The following is a 15,288-nucleotide window of genomic DNA, read 5'->3' as shown; positions in this document are numbered from 1 at the left end:
TGGGAGCAGGGGAGGGGAAATAATGTAAGATGCTGAAAGGTGACGCCTGGAACAGGTAAAGGGCTGAAGAAGAAGGAATCTGATAGGAGAGGACAGTGGACCATGGAATAAAGGGAAGCACATGGAAAGCAAGAAGGAGGTGATGGGCAGGGAAGAAGAAGAGAAAGGGTGAGAGTGTAACCATAATGAGGAGTGGGAAAAGGGTGAAGGAGGAAGGGGGAGTAATTACGGAAGTTAAGAACTTGCTGTTTATGCTATCAGATTGGAGGCTACCCAGACGAAAATGAGTTTGGTCTCATCATGGCAGTAGAGAAGGCCATGGGCAGATATGTTGGTATGGGAATGGGAAGTCAAATTGAAATACATGGCCAGTGGAGGGTCCTTCCTTTTATGCTGGACAAAGTGGTTCCCCAGTATACATAGGGTCCCACCAATATACAGGAGGCCACATCAGAAGAACTGAATGCAAGAGATAATTCTGGCAGACTTGTAGAAATTGAGTGTTGTAGGAACTGGCATAGAAGAGGAATTAAGGGCTTATATAAACCAGCAACAGTCACAGTGAATGGTGGGGGAGGCTCGAGGGGCCTAGTGACCTACTCCTGCCTCTTTTTTCTGTGTTCTTAAGAAACAAGTCATTCTCACTCTTGAGGAATTATCAAAGAAGAAACAAAAGGATGATGATTCTTTTCCATAGATGCTGCCTGGTCTGCTGAGTTCCTCCTGAATTTTGTGTGTGTTGTTTGATGTTTCTTTAGCTTTGAGAGGAGGGATTCAATTGAGTTAGTTTGCCATTCGGAGTGTGCGTGTGTTTATGGCTTCAGCTGGCAGTCATGGCTGTGTGGGTGGTATTTCAAGTCTGAGTCAGGTTGCACGTTCAAAATCATTTCCAGGTATTTGGTGCGTAATCTAGGCCGATGCACCATCTCTCCTCATGAGTGTAGATGGCACTATTTGAAGAAGTAATGGTTTGATTATTTTCCTGGCTAACATTTACCCTTTGATGTGTCAGTGAGGCATAGTTATCAATTCAGTTATGCAGATGTTCGAGTGAACTTGCTGTGTGTAAAATTAGCTGCCATTTTTTCTTTACTGTATAACGTTTTAAATGAACCAATGACAGGGAATTATTTTGGGCAAGCCCTTGTAAGTCATTTGTTGTCTTCTGCACTCTGGTTGATCTTTCATTGATCCTGTTATAGTTTCTATTCTATAGATTTGCTGAGTATTCTCCTAAGTAAATGAATGTCAGGGTTGTATATGGTGACATATATGTACTTCGATAATAACATTTACTTTGAACTTTGCACTTTGTAAATTCATGAAAGTACTATGTATATGCAGTAACATTTTCTGGTATTTAATCAAAATGTCTTTACTTTATACTTTAATTAATGCATTATCTTTATGAGTCACCTGAGACCTGTACAGACATAGCAAGTTATATGAAGATAAAATTATTGGAAGGAATTGATACTGATTACTAGTTGTTGTTAGCTTTAACCTAGTTAGTTGTTATAAAGACATACCCATAAAAACAGCACTTCAGTCTACCATCTCCGTGCCAACCATGAAGTACTCATCTACATAATGATCCCATTTACAGCCTGAATTTTTACATTCCATTTACCTCCATCTACCAGTACTTAGTCCATACCATGCCACTGCCTTCAAGATTCAAATGTATGTCCAGCAACATAACCCAGGAACTACCTGTACTTTTTAAGTTGTGGGAGGCTGTTTCCACCACTTCAAGCATTGCTTTCCAGATTCCAACCACCCTATGGGAGAAAGAGTCTTCCTGCAACTTCTACTCTGAAGCTATTCCCTCTAGTTTTAGATGCTGTTGCTATAGAGAAAGATTTCCTGCTATCTGATTGATCTATAAACCTCTTAATTTTTGTGTAGCTCCTTGACTGCTTCACACCATCAAATCCAGCCGATCCAGTTCCACTCATAACTGGAAACGCCCTGTCCAGACAGCATCCTCACTCCTGTGCAATCACATATTTGTCTTTATTCCTAGTTGCTGAACTGGTAAATACAGATTGCCTACAGACTCATTTTACTGTCTACTGCTTGCTTAGAAATGACCAGGTCATTAGCTCTAATTGCTGTTCCATCGTCGAGTGTCTCACTGGCAATTCCAGTTCTTGTCATGTTCAGTTAGGAATGTGAAAACTTGGGCTGTCTCTTGGAATCTGGTCAACAGTTGATGGAGCCAGACTTATTATATTTACAACATTACCCTGTGCCTTCAGAAATACTTCAGTAGCAATAAAGCGTTTTGGAATGTCCTGAGTTTGTGAAAGAAATGAAAGAGAATAGATTTTTTAAAATCTACCCTTGAATTTTTTATTAAATTTCATTGTTTTCTATTTGAAAATAGATTATTTACTGAGTGGAAGGTGCTAATTTCACAATCTGGAAATCTGAATTGACATTTCAGTTCATGAATCACATGTACAGAGGGTAGATACAGGATGCTACCTGGGTGGCTGGGACAGTGTTAGGGAGCAGGATCTCAAATCATGATTGATATTAGGTTCAAATTCAGATTTATTTATTTATCATATGTGCATCAGAACAGACACTGAAATGAATGGTCTGTGTTAACAACCAGCACAACGTAAGGATGTGTTGGTACGCATTCCAGTGCCAACAAAACATGCACATAATGTTCAGCAGAACAACATCAGCGAATACAGTAAACAAAACAACAACAGCAAAACAGGCCCCTTTCCTTCCTCCCTCCCTGTCACTCACACAGGAGAGCAGATCACGTTGTATTGAGGTGTGCCTGTTACTGTGTATTTTCAGAAAAGGCAGTATCCCTATGAATGTCGCGGGCCTCTGTGCTGCTTCCCTTTGGGCCTCGTACTGAGCCACCAACTGATCTTACACCCAGCCCCCAGACTGCCCGATGTCCCGACTGACCCTTGACTGGCCGCATTTGCATTCTGCTCCATGCACTGTACAGTGATTGATTCCTGACATTTGCCCCGAAACTCTCAAGTCAGCTCTTTTTGTTTCAAGCACAGGATTAGAATAAATACTGCCAGGTTGCAGCCTTGCTTCCATCAATAACCATCCAATCACTGAGACGTGAGGTTGATGCACTCCATATACATTTTGGAAAGTACTTGAAGTAGACAAATTTATTTGAGTGTAGTGTGGATTTTGTCTTCTGATTTATAGTTGCTTCTGTAAGAATTTCCATCTTTGCAGTAAATTCATTCCAAGCTCTACAGTTTAAAAAGTTGCAAAGGTCATCAGTATACAATAGCACCTTGTACTGACCATGAGACTTCGGAGCAGAATTAGGCCACTTAGACCTTGAACCTGCTCTGCCATTCCATTATGGCTGATCTATTATCTTTCACAACCCCATTCTCCTGCCTTCTGCTCGTATCCTTTGATGCCCTGACTAATCAAGAATCTATCAACCTCCATTTTGAATGTATTCAGCCACCCGTGGTAATGAATTCCACAGATTCACCACTCTCTGGCTAAAGAAATTTCTTCTCGTCCCCGTTCTAAATGGGCATCCCTCTGTTTTAAGGTTGTGCCCTCGGGTTCTAGACTCGCCCACTATAAGAAACATGCTCTCCACATCTAGTCTATCTAGGTTTTTCAGTGATTGATACGTTTCAATGAGTAGCCCCCCCATTCTTCTAACTGCCAGTGAATACTGGCCCAGAGCTATCAAATGCTCCTCATACATTAACCCTTTCATTCCTGGAGTCAGTCTCGTGAACCTCCCCTGGACCCTCTCCAATGCCAGCACACCTTTTCTTAGATAAGGGACCCAAAGTGGCTCACAAGTGCAGTCTTACCTCATAAAGCCTCAACATTCCATTCTTGCTCTTGTATTCTAGTCCTCCCAAAATGAATGCTAACATTGCATTTTCCTTCCTTACCATGAACTCAACCTGCAAGTTAACCTTTAGGGAGTCCCGCATAAGGGCTCCCAAGTCCCTTTGCACCTGTAATATTTGAATTTTTTTCCCCCCATTTAAAACATAGTCTTCACCTTTTGTCATTCTACCAAAGTGCATGACCATCTAGTTCCCTACATTATATTGCATCTGCTACTTCTTTGCTCATTCTCCCAATCTGTCCAAGTCCTTCTTCAGACTCTGCACTTCATCAATACTGTTGACATATAACATGAAAACAAACAGTCCCAATACTGACCCCTGCAGAACACCACTGGTCACCAGCAGCCAACCAGAAAAGGCCCCCTTTGTTCCAGTCTTTGCCTCCTGCCAGTCAGCCACTCTTCTATCCATGCTAGTATCTTTCCTTTCCTGTAACACCATGGGCACGTATCGTATTAAGTGACCTTAAGTGTGGCACCTTGTCAAAGTCCTTCTGAAAATCAAAGTAAACACCATCCATTGACTTTCCTTAAATTCTGCCTGTTACTTACTTTAAAAATTCCAACAGATTTGTCGGGCAAGGTTTTCCCTTAAGGAAACCATGCTGTCATTGGCCTAATTTATCATGTGCCACCAAGTACCCCAAAACCTTATCCTTAGTAATTGACTCCAAAGTGTCCCGACTGCTTAAATCAAACTGACTGGCCTAGAGTTTCCTATCTTCTGTTTCCCTCCCTTCTTCGAGTGGAGTGACATTTGCAATTTTCCATTCCATGCCAGAATCAATGACTCTCGAAAGATCATTGCTAATGCCTGCACCATCTCTTAAGCTATCTCTTTCAGAAGCTTGGTCATCTGACTTATCTACCTTGATATCTTTCAGCTTCCCAAGCACCTTCGCTTTAGCAATAGCAACTACACTCAGTTCTGCCCCCTGACACTTTTGAATTTCTGGCATACTGCAAGTGAAATCTGATGCAAAATACTTGTTATTTTTTTCTGCCACTTTTGTCCCATATTACTACCTCTCCAGCATCATTTTCCAGTGATCCCATATCTACTCTTGCATCTCTTTCACTCCTTATATATCTGAAAAAATTTTTGGTATCCTCTTTGGTATTTTTGGCAAATGCCTTCATAACTCATCTTTTCTCTCTTTGTGTTTTTTGTTGCCTTCTGATGCTTCTTAAAAGCTTTCCAATCCTTTAACTTCCTATTAATTTTTGCTATATTATATGCCATCTCTTTTATTTTTATGATGTCTTTGACTTCCCTTGTCAGCCATGGGTGCCTCATCCTCCCTTTCGAATACTTCTTCATCTTTGGGATGTATCTTATCTTGCACTTTCCAAATTGCCGCAGAGACTCTTGGCATTGCTGAAATAACATGGTCCCTACCAGTGTCCCCTCCCAGTCAACTTCAGCCAGCTCCTCTCTCGTGCCTCTGTAATTATCTTTACTCCACTGTAACACTGATACATATGACTTTATCTGCTCCCTCTCAAACTGCAGGGCGAATTCTATCATAGTATGACCACTGCCTCCCAAGGGTTCCTTTACCTTAAACTCCCTAATCACATCTGATTATTACTGTCTGATTTATCCCAGTGTATTACTCTGAAAATTTGATTCCACCCCATACAATTCCTTTTACTCAAGCATGAGATTAAGTTCAGATTTTTACAATGGTTCTGCTGGCCTGCTGTAATTAGCTTTACATTGACCAAGAGTCAACTATTGTGAAGTGCACCTGTTGACCAATGCATCCAGGGATCTCAGTCAGGCATCAAATCTGTGCAAAGCTTATTTTGGCACGGTAGGAAACTTTAATTTATAAGAATTGTTCTGCACCTGGGCAGAGTTAAATGTTCGATTTCTCGGCTATTGATGGAAATGTAGCATACAATTCAGTGTGTAGTTTTCCAGATGGTTGCATTATCTAGCAACAGAAAACAACCTACCCAATTGCTGAACCTGGACATTAATCTGATACAACTTATTCTTGATTGTTCCCTTCGGTTTCAACCCTAAGAGTGGCAGATTGCAAATTTTTGTTGCAAGGGCATCACAGTAATGTAGCGGTTAGCGTAACACTATTACAGCACCTTGTATAAGATCAAGGTTCAATTCCCACTGCTGTCTGTAAGAATTTTGTATGTTCTCCCCTTGACCACATGGGTTTCCTCCCCATTACAAGGACGTGTGGGTTAGGGTGAGTGAACTGTAGGCATGCTATGTTGGCACCAGTTGCATAGTGACACTTGCGGGCTCTCCAGCACAATCTTCGCACATTTAATTTGATGCAAATGATGCATTTCACTGTATGTTTCAATGTATATGTGAAAAATAAAGCCAATATTTATAGATTTTTTTTTACTTTGCTTGTTTATTTAAGTGATGTGGAGCTTCCTTGAATTCCAGTTCTAGAATTAGAAATCCAAAGAAACTCCGTGTGACAGTATATAGATAGGCAAAGTAAGTCTGTAATTTTGTAAACTGAAAATTTATAACTGCAGCTCCTTCTGCAAAGTAAGTCATAGTCATTGACATGGAATATACCTGGTGTGGGGTTAAATTTAGGTGATGACATTGTGGGGCAGCTTGAAGTCTAGTCCCTTGTGTTTGCACACCAACGGTGCCATCTGCTGGTCCCACTTAATGTACAGAGTGATTGAAAATCACTCGAATTTTGATGTATCTGGTGAGGGTAGGGGAAACAAAAGAAATCAATGCTTCACTGGTACATTATTTTTAAGTATTAATTTTTAAGGATTAATACTTTGTCTGCATATGTAGGGTTCCTTGAAATGTTAAGTTATTTTCTTCAGATAAAAAGCAAACTTGTACATTTGAACCATGTTGGAAATACATGCTAGGTTTAGTGTTGGCTGTGCCAGGTCCTCACAGAGTAATTCTGTCAGTTGCTGTCTGCCCTGTTTTCTTTTTTTCAGAAATACAGCATCGTAACAGGCCCTGTCGGCCTAACAAACCTGAGCCAACCAGTTACATCCAAGTGACTAATTAACCTTGTAACCGGTGCGTCTTTGGAGTTTGGGAGGAAACTGAAGTACCCAGAGGAAACAGGGAGAACAAACAAACTCTTTGCAGACAGCAGCAGGAATTGAGGCTTGCTGGCAATCTAACAGAATTACACTAACTGCTTCCCCCATTCCCCATAACCCTGCAAATAATTTTCTTGCATACCTCTGCAATTCCCTTTTGAAGGCTCTGATTGACTCTGTTTCCACCATACACATAGGCAATGAGATCGTAGTTACTCTCTGCGTAACGACATCTTTTCCTTAAGTGTTCCTTGTATTTTTGTTCAAAACATAAAACTAGCCAGAAAGAGGGAAAGTTCCATTCCCTTCACCCTATCTAAGCCTGCCATGATTAGCAGCACGTCTGTCAAATATCTCAGCCTTTATCATTCCCGCTTCAACAGTGTAAACTTGTAGCTAAGACCCTCACCCCTGCAGATATTCGAGTAAACCTTTTCTGCACTCACTCCAGGACCTTGTATTTTTTTTTAAATAAGGTGACTGGAACTGAACAGTGTATTCCAGTTGTGACCATACTAGTGTTTTATACAGATTCAACATAATCTTGTTTTTGTTGTCTGTGTTTCTATTTATGAATCCCCAGACCCCATACTGTAACTGCTCTCTCAGCATGACCTGATACATAAGTACACCCAGGTCTCTGTTGCCTGGACACCTTTTAGATTTGTCACATTTACTCTACCTTGTCTTTTATCTTTCAGTCTACATGTACCACTTAATGCAACCTCATGTTAGATTTCAGCTCCCACATGCCTGACCAGTCAGCTCATCGATCTTCTTTACTGATGTTCAATGAAGCAACGCACGGAGACTACCTCACTCTTTCTGCACTCTTTATTTAATTTAATCTATTCATATATTTGTAGTATTTTTATGTATTGTACTGGACTGCTACCGCAAAGGGACATATTTCCGATGTATGTCAGTGATATTAAACCTGATTCCAATTCTGATTCGTGCTATGCACCGCACTTCAATGTTTGGCGTCATAAGTATATTTGGAAATTTTACCTTGCTCACCCAAGTCTGACTCACTATTAAATATATATAAAACCATCGCTGATTACAGTACTCACCCTGTGAAAAGCATTGTATACCAGTCTGGAAATCCAGCTGTTTACTCCACTGTCTACCACTCTTCCAAGAAACATTATGACTGGGTCTTTAATTCCAAGGGTTCTGTTTTTTTTTAACCAACATTTTGCACTGAATTTTATCCACTGCTTTCAAAAAAAGAGAAAGAATTGTACTGCTTCCCCTCCATCAACTTTCTCTGGTTATCAAAATGTTAATCAAGTCAGTCAAATAATTGTGTCTTTGCAGATCCCAGTTGGCTTTCCTGAATAAACCCAGACTTCCGTAATGAGCTTTTCAATTTATGTGTATTTTAAAAGGGAGGAAAATGAGTCATTGTATTGGGATTAGTAGAAAAATAAAATGAGTGTGCGGAGGAAGGTTTAATAACTAGTTGATCTTCTACCATTGTTTACCCAGAATGTTTCCAAATCAGCAATACTTTGAGCCATTGGATTTGTATCAGGTCTCAGATTTAGTCAAAGTCCTTTTTCCAAATTCTGGTGCTACAGGGCACAGAAGAAAGCTCTTTTCCTCATGTAGATTTGATGCAGCAGCATTAATATTTTAGGCCTCGGCTATGAATGAACTTCCAAGCAGCAGGGCAATGGCCAAGGTAGTTGTCAGCACCCAGGCTAAATCCTGAAGACTGATCTTCATCAGTGTTTCATGCTCAGCCACTCTTGAACTTGAGCCAGGATGATACATTCTAAGCAAAGATAATCTTTTCAACAGCCTCTGGAACCCCCTTCCTCCCCACCCAATCTGATCACCCGACATAATTCCAACACTGCCACAATCACAGGCCTGACATCCCTTCAGTAGCCAATGATATGCACCCTACCTCCCACCCACCAATATCCCAAATTGACTCTTTAGGTACTTATTAGCCCCTCATACTGGCCAGCCCTACCAGACTCCTCCTGGCCTCTCTCTCTCCCTTTTAATCAAGGATTGTGTCGCAAATCTGTGACATACCTGCATTTCTTCCCTTTATGGGACAAGTGGAGGATTTGAGCAAGCTACCAGTAACACTACCCTCTGGTGGTCAAGGGCAGGCCCTCGTGGGGAGCAGACAGACTCCATAATTTCACCATCTTGGCCACCATCTCCTTGTGCCTGTCTCAAGTTGCTGGAGGCTTTCCATGCTATTCTCCAGGTTTCTACAAAGGAGGGAAAACTGTGGCGCATAGCAATGTCTTCTTGCAAAGGATGATGAATTCCTGGAATTTCTGGCAGGTTGTGGAGGCTGGATCATCAGGGACATTTAAAGCAAAGCATTGTTGAAAGATTGGGAGTTATATGTATGATAATGGCATATGACATTGGTTTACTAGCAATAGATAGATAGGATGACCATGTTGCAGTGTAGTAATCAGAGATTTATAACCTCATCCCAAAGTGTCACCGACAACTGTTTGAAGCTAAACATCCTGCCATAAGTTATAAGATGTTCTTTAAAATATTTATGCATGTAGTCAGTAAGTAGATAGGTAGATAGGTACTTTATTGATCCCAAAGGAAATTAGTGTCACAGTAGCATTACAAGTGTGCAGATATACAAATATTAGAAGAGAATTAAGAAAGCTTAAACAATCTAACAGGAGAGGGTCATCACTTCCCCATGATAGAGCCAAATGGCGGAGGGTAAACATGACCTCGTAGCGCTCTTTGGAGCTGTGCTGTTTGCTTAGTCTATTACTAAAAGTGTTCTTCTTTTCTGCCAAGGTGGCACACAGTGGGTGAGAAACATTGTCCAGAATTGCCAGGATTTTCCGTAGGGTCCCTTGTTCTACTGCAGCCTCCAGCGTGTCCAATTTGACTCCCATAACAGAGCCAGCCTTTCTAATCATTTATTGAGTCTGTTGGCATCACCCGTGTTGATGCCGTTGCCCCAGCAAACCACCCCATAAAAGACTATACTGGCCACAACAGACTAGTAGAACATGTGAAGGAGAGGCCTGCATACTCCAAAGGACCTCAGTCACCTCAGGAAGTTGAGGCAACTCTGTCCCTTCTTGTGCACAGCCTCTATGTTGGTGCTCCACTCAAGTCTGTCATCCAAGTACACCACCAGGTACTTGTTCCATTTTAAAAGTGGAAAATTGCTGTGCTTCATTTGAAGTGGCATTTCATCCTCGGTAAATGATGAGAAATAGAGGTCTGGAGATTAAAGTTAAAGCGTTTTAGTGGCAGTATTTGTAAACAAAATAATTTTCAGATAACATGACTGCGTTATAGTGCTACTGTGCATCTTTGTTGTTATTTAAGGATTTAAAGTATGTATGATCACACTCATGTAGTGAGTTGTGTTTCATACGTGTGCAAATATCTCAGGGGATTCAAATTACACCCCCAATTACACCTTGGTTCAGTGAAGCGCGACGGTGTTCCTGATACTTGGCCGGTGAAGGGGTGGATCACTCCTGCAGTAGGTATAATGGTAACACACACAAAATTCTAGAGGAACTGAGCAAGTCAAGCAGCATTTATGGAGGGGAATAAGCAGTCAGCGTCTCAGGTCAAGACCCTTCATCAGGACTTGGCACAAAAAGTCGATTGTTTATCCCCTCCATAGATGTTGCCTGACTTACTAAGTTCCTGCAGATTTTGTATCTGTTGCTGAAGATTTTCAGCATCTGCTAAGCTTCTTTTGTTAAGGAGTAAAGGTAGCTCACTTCCATCCAGAGATGAGTTCAAAACTTATTCATCTATTGGTTGGACACTCTAATAGTTAGCTGGAGGTGGGTAGCCCACTTGTAGGGGTAGGCAACATCACTTGCTCAGCTGGCAATGAAATACCAACTTATTCTTCTGGAGGTGGAATATTTCATGTAGATCTGGAGAGTGGCGCCCACATTGTTTAGCTAGTGACAATGTCGAGATTGAGATCGGTACCCTACATTTACCTGAAGATAAATATACAGTGATCATCTGGAGATGAGGTAGAGCTGGTGATTGGTACTCTGTCTTTGACAATGCTGTACTCACCTGTTCAGCATTCGATGTGGTACCCAATGTTCAACTGGACCGAAGAATATCTAGTAATTATCTCCAGCTTGTGTTGCACTCCAAATTCTGCAGCTGGATTTGTGGTACCCAGATATTCAGCTGGTATTTTGGCCATTCTACCTTTTAACTCCTAGGATCAGTCCCAATTATGCCTTTGATCATCAGAAAAGCAGCACCACTTTAGCTATACCAGGTCCTGGGAATGCAATATCAGCCTAGTTTTCTGGTTCCAGTTGGTCAGTGCTGACTGAGCTCTAGGAGTTAGGGTTTTGGGTTGTATGTGGTTCCACAGTGTTGACTAGCCATGCAACCAGTTACTTGGCAATTAGTGGAAACTCCTGAAGACTTAATGGTTGACATCACTTCAGCAACACAGATGATTGTTGGTCTTGCAAATTACAAATCAGATCAAAATTCTGTTCAATTGGTAAAAGAAAAAATCTTTGTATAGGGAGACAAAGCATATGCAGCGTTTCCACCCAATCAGTCCACCTCAGAGTGCTGCATAGCCAACATTTTAATGTTTGAAGTTTGTGAAGCTATTTGGCTTGCAAAAGTTGTATAAGCAATAACAGATGGTTAGATGATTTTCATGTCACTATGACTGAAGCTAATTTTAATCCTCTGAGGAACAAAATATTAACGACATAAATTTACTAAAAGTCAAGGTGCAACTCCAGACACCCGCTGTATGTTCTCATTCTGTGTATCAGCAAAGCTTCAGGTTACTTGCTTGCTGATGGATTTCACTGATTCATGATATTAGACCCTTGGACCTGATTCCGAGAAGTTAATTTGAGATTTAATCTTAACATTTATCATTGTTTGTAAATAGGGTCAGGAACTGTGAATCATTATCACCGTCAGTCACTCAAAGGTTCATTGGCAGTGTGTTGCAATGACAAGTATGTATATGTGCATGGGTTTTCAGCAGAAATATGAATCTAGAATGATTGTATCCCCTTTCTATTCCTGCCATCCTATCCTGTCCTGCTCTTGATCTTGCCTTTTCCTCATTCCCATCCTTCCCTGGAAAAGAATTGACAATATTTCTTCTTGATATTTTCTGGTTACATTGTACATGTTTTTTTTAACTTTCCTGTCTTCTATAGGGAGAGTTTGGAAGACCTGGTATCCCAGGAAAACCTGGAACAAAGGTATTCCATGTCCCCAGATTTCCCCTTACTCCCTTAGCCACCCACAACCGTGCACACAAGCACTTTAAAGTGACAGCAATGCGTCTCAATACAAAACCCCTCTTGCTTTTGTTTGTTATCCATTATAGTAGTTATGAGTGGGCTGCTGTATTCCTTTATACTGCTAGACTCTTCCCAAATGTCCAAGTGTTTGGGTACTTATGGGTAGATGGGTCTTTTTAAACAAAAATTCGGATGCTCCTGGGAGAGAGTTTGTAAACTTCTTGCTAGACTGGCTGATGTGTAACCCCAGATAAGTGATCCTCCAGCAGGCTTAGCTACGGTCAGCCAGTAAAGTGCATCTGCTGTCTTCCAATAAGTTCTAAGATGTATAGTGTTTATTGAAAGTCTTTTTGTCAATATTTTATTGTTCAAACGCTTAAGTCCTGATACACAGATAGACAGTGAAATGGAGCTTGAATTGATTTTGATTCAGAAAAAGCTGATGATAAAAGATAAAGAGGACAAACCATGGGGAGAACAGACTGCTCAGTGCAAACTAATATTTCCTTCCAGGTTTTCCATTTGTGTATTGTCTTCACAGAATCTGCTCCCTTCCCATTCTCTAATCCATGGCCCAATGGCCCAAATCCTTTTAAGAGTTTTAACAGAAATGAACTCGAACTCAGAATACAGTTTGTTCAACCAGTTTCATCAGTTTATTAGTTATACAGTAAAGCTCCTGTCTGATTGCTTGAAAATATCAGTGGTTAGACATCTGGCTCACTGAGGCCTTATTTTCTGTCTTCACTTTAAACTCACCAGGGTCCTGTATCCCGCAGTTGTTTTCAACCTACCAGGACTCCATTTCCTGTGCTCACTTTAAACTTGCCTGGACCTTGTTTACTGCCCTCACTTCAAACCCAATGGGGCTCCATTTCCCGTGTTCGCTTTAAACTCATCACGGCCCTATTTCCTGTACTCCTTTTAAACTGAGGTTCACTGGAAGATTTATTGTACAGTACTACTATATAACAGCTAAAAATAGTGAATTAAAAATGTGTTGGGCTAATAGTAGGAGTAATGTCCAGTCTATTGCCTGTCCAACACCACCAAAGACCTGCACAACACGCAAAGGTATCAGTTTAACTGTAACCGATATTACTGGTTGAATCTGAGGGATATTACCGAACAGGATGACTAATCATCACATATTGTTCATTTTAAAACACATTTATAGTGATATTACTTAAACTAAATATCTAACTGAAATTGTGTTTTTTTTAAACTCACTTCCACCTCTTGTTATTGTGTTGCTCTGGTATCTAACTGCAAACTATTTCCTGCTTTCAATCAATAGGGAATATTTATTTCAGCTCTTCCTGGGTTTAAGGTTAGTCGCAGTACAAACCCAATTATTCTTTCTTTCTGGACTCTTTTGGTTTCTGACCTGTTTTCCTCTCGTGCATTTCTCTTGGACACAGGGAGAGCCGGGGAAGAACGGACCACCTGGACAGAAGGTGAACTTTTAGTTCATTTCATGCTCGACTGATTTAATTCCTTGAGGTGCTCTTTTCGTTCTGAGGCACTGTGGCACAGCATAATGCTGAACAATCTAAAAGCATTTTGGTGACCAGGAGGATGCAACAATTAATCAGTACTTGTTGAGTGTTTCTTTTATGAGGTCTTTAACTTGTTTAGTATAACATAGAAAGAGGCTTTTTGGCCAATCATATCCATGCTGGCTATCAACAGAACACTCTTATCAATCTCATACGCCCCCAACAACATCTCTTTGATACTATTGCCACTTACTATGTACTGTGGACCACATACTACATACCTTGTGATACTTTACACTCACCAGTTGACCTACTCTCATGTCATTGAAGTGTGGGATAAAACTAGACCATCCAGGAGAAACCCATGTAGTCACAGAGAGAGTATGCAAACTCCTTTGAGGTTATGCTGCAAGGCAGCAGCAGCAACCTTCTTTGACTTCTTCCTGTAGGTCAAGTATCAAAAGTCAAGTGGCCTCTCCTACTCCCATTTTCTTATGTTCAGTGACCGGGCATCCACAGTCCATTCTTTGACTTCTTCCAATTCCATTTTGATTTTCAGTTCCCCCTATGTCTTCAGATCTTTTGCCCTTTTTTTCAAATGGGAACTGTCCTCATAATTGATTTCATATCCACTGGTGCAACACCCTTGTTGTGGCTGGGTGTGGTGCTCACAGCGAATTGTGTAAGATTTTCTGATAGGGATTAAATTATTGGCCTGAACCAAGAAACAAAGCTTTAACCACAGAGCAATGAGACGGCAAGCTGTTAGAAAAGCAATTAAGGTTGCACTATTCGACATCATCGCAGAAGTGTTTGAACAGCTGATGATATTTGAATTCCAAGGCTCGTCCTGCTGTTTAGCATTCATAATTTAATATGTTTTATAGACAATGCTGTTTTAATGCATTAACCTGTCTGAGTTCTTTTGCAATATCCCTGATAAGTCATGAAAATTTAAAAACAGATGGCTATAATTAAATAATCAAACAACTGTCAGCGATAATGGCTTCATTTTATGCAACTACTGTATTGTAAAAAATCTCTGAACTGCATAAGGTGATAGAGTTCTGACCCACTCCATGCATCACAATGTGGCCTCACCACGAATGAAATGAAATGCTTTGAGTTTTGTTGTCTGCCCTTGATGTTCCCTCCTCCTTCACTTTTTCTTACAAGACTTATGTGCTGACCTCCTTGTCTTCATATTTTATGCATAGGGGGAGCCAGGAGAAGCTGGTCCACGTGGTCTCCCCGGAAAGAGGGGGCTCAGGGTAGGATCTGTGGTGTGGGTCTGACTGACATATTGATGCATGAATTTGACGTGCAGAAACTACTGCTAACAAGACCTGTATAGAGAATTAGCCTTTCTGTAAACCAAGTGAGGTGATTTCTAACTTTTTGTAGTTTATTGGGACCGTTCGTATAGTTTCACAATACCTCTCATTATTCACTGTTTTGCTCAAGTACTGATTAAGGCTACACTTGGCAAATTAGCTGTAGAGAATGGTGCATTATTATGGCCTCTATATAAAGGCAGCAAGGTTCTGCAAAGATGAAGGCA

The 15,288-nt window shown here is 40.8% G+C and overlaps 1 protein-coding gene across 1 annotated transcript in view; it reads left to right on the top strand.

The window, feature by feature from the left end:
- Positions 1 to 15,288, top strand: part of col13a1 (collagen, type XIII, alpha 1) — a 123,552-nt gene that overhangs the window by 62,517 nt on the left and 45,747 nt on the right. Inside the window, exons 19-22 of the mRNA XM_072282588.1 lie at positions 12,142 to 12,186; positions 13,526 to 13,558; positions 13,650 to 13,685; positions 14,945 to 14,998. Of these exons, the coding sequence (XP_072138689.1) occupies positions 12,142 to 12,186; positions 13,526 to 13,558; positions 13,650 to 13,685; positions 14,945 to 14,998 (168 nt within the window). The remainder of the gene's footprint in view (positions 1 to 12,141; positions 12,187 to 13,525; positions 13,559 to 13,649; positions 13,686 to 14,944; positions 14,999 to 15,288) is intronic.

The sequence above is a fragment of the Mobula birostris genome, chromosome 18 (assembly GCF_030028105.1).
Source record: "Mobula birostris isolate sMobBir1 chromosome 18, sMobBir1.hap1, whole genome shotgun sequence".
Lineage (NCBI taxonomy): Eukaryota > Metazoa > Chordata > Chondrichthyes > Myliobatiformes > Myliobatidae > Mobula > Mobula birostris.
Note: the sequence above shows the minus strand (reverse complement) of the source record. Positions and strands in the feature narration are given on the sequence as shown.